Source organism: Lactuca serriola, chromosome 1 (assembly GCF_051521515.1).
Source record: "Lactuca serriola cultivar US96UC23 chromosome 1, Lser_US96UC23_V15, whole genome shotgun sequence".
In the NCBI taxonomy this organism is placed as follows: Eukaryota; Viridiplantae; Streptophyta; class Magnoliopsida; order Asterales; family Asteraceae; genus Lactuca; species Lactuca serriola.
Window position 1 is genome coordinate 73,916,435 of NC_136408.1, and position 5,295 is coordinate 73,921,729.

Below are 5,295 nucleotides of genomic sequence, written 5' to 3' on the forward strand. Positions count from 1 at the left end.
TCACTTAGTCAATTAGTCAAATATGATCTAAAAATAATTTGCAAAATAAATATGTGAAAAATAAAAATAAATAACAACAAAATTAAATGGTCAAGACCAAAGAGAGACCCAAGTTTGACAGACTTTCTGGCAACTCGTCCTTTGAGCCATACAATGGTGGAAACTCAACTATCCCAGCCTCCCAGGTTTCACGAACTATAGCCAATTCCAAATCTCTAAAAAATTCAATGAACTTCTTACAATGTCTTAAGAGAACTAAAATTTTGACTTTTGAAAGAAATTTGCTCAATATAATAGCATAGACTACACATATCATCATATCAAATGTTAATGAGTAAATAAAAAGAGTTAAATTAAATCTTTTCTAAAAACATTAAATATCTTCTTAGATCTTGGATGATGATATTTTTATTAATAAATGTTTATGAAAAAACTTAAATATCGATGGGTTGCACCAGTTGAGTAACAAATTAAAATAAGCCAATTTCCTGTACTACAGTCGAAATGGATCATAATGACCGTCAATCTTTTATGTCCTTTATTTTAAAGTTTTTATTAATTAATATATCAAATATGATCATCAAATTATATTATTCAAATAATAATCTATTGTTTCTATATTAAAAAGGTTATGATACTAATTATACTAGAATCTAAATGCACTTCAAACAATTTCCTAGCGACTACATTTGTTTGACAAATTTCATTTAAACTGATTTTTTTTATTGGACACATTTCACCTCTTACCGATAAATTATACCCCAAATCCACTCATTTTCATAACAAATAATTGCAATTACCATCAAAGACGTTGAGTTAGTGATTTTAAAAAAAAATATATCCAAGAAGAAAACATATGAACTGTTAAAGTGTTTTTACTAATTACTGTAGTTAGTCTATTTTTTATTTTTTAAATCTGAGTCTTTTTCCTATTGATCGATTAGTTTCTTTTTCAGCTATATCTTTTAATGTTCCCATTAACCGACACTGTTAAACTTACTAATGGCCTAGCTATTTGCTTATATATAATGAGAATTGCATGTCGACCATAAACAATTACAAAATAAAACCCATTTTTCATGGCTACATACATGAATCACTTCAAGTTCTTGCAAACCATCTCCCTTCTATATGTGTTAGTGACAGTGACACGCACTGATTCATCACTAAACCATAATAAAGAATGCTCAGCCTTGTTTCAGTTTAAGCAAACCATAATTCATCAACATGATGCGGCTTGTGCTGCTCATGGTTCTATAGTGTTCCACTCTTGGAACACTACTTTTGATTGTTGTTCATGGGAGGGGGTGGGATGCAGCAATGACCATGATCAGTACTATGGTCATGTGATCGGTCTTGACTTGAGCGAGAGGTCTCTTTGTGGGCATATCAACTCCAGCAGCACCCTCTTCAGCCTTGTTCATCTTCAGAGACTCAACCTTTCCATGAATTACTTTGGTGAATCTCAAATCCCTTCTGAGATTGCTCGTCTAAAGCAATTAAGAAGCCTTGATCTCTCTGATTCTGGGTTTAGTGGCCAGATCCCGAATGGAATCTCGCAGTTGATGCAATTGTCTTCTTTAGATCTATCAGGGAATTCACTAAAGCTTCACAGTCCTAGCCTCAAGGCACTGGTGCAAAACTTAACAGGACTAGAAATACTCCATCTGTCAGGGGTTGACATTAGTTCTTCTGTACCTCCTTTCTTAGCCAACTTTTCTTCTTTGAGATCAATCAAACTAAGAAAGTGTTCCCTGCGGAGTGAATTCCATGCGGCCATATTTGAGTTACCTAAGTTGCAAGTTCTTGATCTGGCATACAACACCGACCTCACTGGTTCCTTTCCCGAATTTCATGGCAACAGCTTACTTGGAGAAGTGATACTATTTTCCACAGGTTTCTTTGGGATTATACCAGAATCCATAAGCCACCTCAAGCATTTGACAGTCTTGTCCCTTTATAAATGCTCTTTCTTGGGCCAGATTCCACGTTCACTCTCTAACTTGACACAACTCACTTTCTTGGCTCTTGATGGCAATCAGTTCACAGGCTCAGTTCCTTCGTTGGTAAGTCTTTCGAAACTTGAGTTTTTGGAACTTAGTGGTAATAAATTCGAGAAAGGACGCTTTCCCAGTTGGCTTGGAAAGCTGACTAAACTTAGTGAACTCTATCTAAATGATATGAACACAAACAGTACTGAAATCCCACTCTTTCTTGCCAACCTAACCAACCTTAGTGCCTTAGGTATGGCGGAAAATTCTCTTATTGGCCGTTTACCATCCTGGTTGTTCAACCATACCCAACTAAAAGTATTAGATCTTCAAATAAATCAATTGCAAGGACCAATTTCAAACACATTTTCCAGCTTCAAAAGTCTTGAGTATCTTGACCTAGGTAGAAACAATTTCAGTGGTAGGGTAGAACTCGACATGTTCCTAGGACTCAACCAACTCCAAACACTCTCGTTAAGTTATAACAGGATATCATTAGTAACCACCAACAACTACACCAATTATACCACTTTACCAGAACTGTATGATGTGGAACTGTCATCATGCAACTTGAAGGAATTTCCTGCATTTTTGCGCTCCCAAAATAAATTGAGTTTCCTACTTCTTAACAACAACATCATTGATGGGCTGGTACCGGTGTGGATCTGGAACAACAGCCGGGAAACATTAGAGTTGATTAACCTTTCACACAACTCCATCACTGGCTTTGATCAGCATCCCCATTTTCTCCCATGGAGAATTTTAGAAGTATTTTTTATTGAAAACAATCAGCTACGAGGACAACTACCAATTCCACCACAAACCACAGTTGTTTATGATGTCTCAAATAATAACCTGACAGGAGAAATACCACCATCGATATGTGAACTGAAATCTCTTCAAATATTATATTTGCCTTTTAACAACATGAGTGGAACACTTCCTTCATGTTTGGGCATCTTAAGCAATTCGTTGATGTCTTTGAATCTGAGACAAAATAATTTCCAAGGCAAAATGATGAATGCTTTTATGCCTGGAAGCCAGTTGAAAGAACTTGATTTGAGTGAAAATAGATTTACGGGCCAGCTGCCAAGATCATTGACAAATTGTACCAATTTAGAGTTTCTTTCTCTTGGAGATAACTCTTTTCATGACGTCTTTCCTTCATGTCTGGGAACTCTTTCCAAGCTGCAAGTTCTGGTTTTGCGGTCTAACAAATTTTATGGTCCAATTCAAGGTTCAACAACTGTTTCCTCACAGTTTCCTAAGTTGCGGATCATAGACCTCTCTAACAACAATTTCAGTGGTCAGTTGCACCAAAACTACTTCCAAACTTGGAATGCCATGAGCTCTGATAATCTTGGTGTATCATCTGTTATGGAATCAAATATATCCTCCAAAAATGTCGATACACATTGGCGATACACCGTGACATTAACACACAAAGGTGTCAGAACAGAGTACCCACATATTTTAACCATAGATATGTCCATTGATCTCTCTTGTAACAATTTTGAAGGAGAAATCCCACAATCACTCCAACATCTGCGAGGCCTTCAATCACTCAATCTTTCCAACAATCATTTTACTGGACGTATTTTGCCATCTTTAGGGAAACTAACGAATCTTGAAGCTTTGGATCTCTCTCGAAACAACCTAACAGGGGAAATTCCTCAACAGTTGGTGCAACTCGGCTACCTTTCCATCTTCAACGTGTCATTCAACCATCTTGAGGGGCGTATCCCACAAGGAAAACAGTTTGATACATTCGATAACAGCTCCTACATAGGGAATCCCCGATTGTATGGGAAACCTTTATCCAAGGAAGGTCAAGATTTAAAGCTTCCTAGAGTTCCACCAACAAGAAATGTGTCTGAGTCTCTCTTCCCGAGTGAAAGAATTGATTGGGTCTTTGTATTCTGTGGAGTTGGAAGTGGGTTGGTTGTTGGGATTGTTATCGGGAACTTTCTACATGTAAGATATACACTGATCGGTTCACAAAGAGGAAGGACAAATGGGTAAGGCCACTTCTTAACACAAGGAGAAACTAAGGTACAATATTGATTTTCTAAATAACTCACATCAATTTTTCAAGATAATAATTTGTTTATATGTATGTAGTCTCAACCAAATGGAAAATGTTTTTTGTATGTCATCCAAAAAAGTATAATGCTTCTATATATTTTTTTAAACTTATATTTTTAAATTAAAGTAATCCTAACAATATGTTTGTGAGATTAATTGCCATACATCTCAACTTTGTATTATCAACAATTACTTGCCTTTTTTGTCATTTGTCACATTTTTCAAAAGTTTCACTTAAATTATATGTCAAGTCAAATATGCATTTTAGCAAAGAAAGTCTTATTAACATATTCAAATTAAAGATATTAAAGAATAAATCTTTTTATTTTAGCTTGGATAAGTTACGTGACGAGTCCATTAGTTATGTGATATCGGTCTATGTTTTAAACATTGTATTTATTTACAATAAGTTCATCATAATATGTACGACAAGAATGTTAGTTTGATAGTTATGATATTGTACTCGCTTAAAGTGGTTTGTATGTAATCAATATTATAACCATGGTTTTTGAGATGCAGATTTTACTATTGTCGGATGAAGTATTTTCTATAGATAGAAAGCCGTGAACTTACCAGCAATGAACTTAACATAACATGTATCTCAGGAGGTGTCGTAGCTTAAAGTTCATGGGGTATGGAGAAGTTATAGAAGACCTTCAAGGAATTCCGGTTTGTTTTACCATGTACGTAGTATGTGTATATTATGTTTAAGCTTGTGCTTGTTTCAATTAGATTTCTTTGAGTAGACTTTCACTATAAGAATTTGATGTATCATCGGATTCATTGTTTAAGTTTATCTTTTATGGTGGCATAATCATAGACTCTTATGTAAGCTATTGGTAAGTAGTCGTAACCTCAACCTCAACCTCAATTTTTTTTTTTGAAGAGACCAAAGCCTCGGCAAACTAACCTCAACCTCCGATTTGGGGCAGTGATAGTATGAAATTCATTTATATTATATATTTTCAAATGAAATAAGTGAAAGTCATTGTGATAATTTTTTGACAATAAAGCAATGTTATTACTCTGGCTATTTGAATTGAATAGTGATTTATGCACTCGCAGGGCCGGTCCATAGATTTTCGATGCCCTAGGCGAAAAGTTGTAAATTTGCCCCCATGGAATAGAATTTCTTAAAAACCATATCACCAAAGTTTCTACACAGAAAACTTATAAGCAGGTATTTTTATTTAAGACAAAAGTACTAAGTTTTTTAGAA

At 35.1% G+C, this 5,295-nt stretch overlaps 1 protein-coding gene across 1 annotated transcript; it reads left to right on the top strand.

Annotated features, from left to right (window-relative positions):
• The first annotated feature begins 1,058 nt into the window (after positions 1–1,058).
• On the top strand, positions 1,059–4,881 carry LOC145092329 (receptor-like protein 7). Its single transcript, XM_079030260.1, has 2 exons — positions 1,059–4,043; positions 4,596–4,881. Exon 1 carries the CDS (start codon positions 1,080–1,082, stop codon positions 4,011–4,013), a length of 2,934 nt encoding a protein of 977 aa, XP_078886386.1. The 5' UTR covers positions 1,059–1,079; the 3' UTR covers positions 4,014–4,043; positions 4,596–4,881.
• Positions 4,882–5,295: the final 414 nt, after the last annotated feature.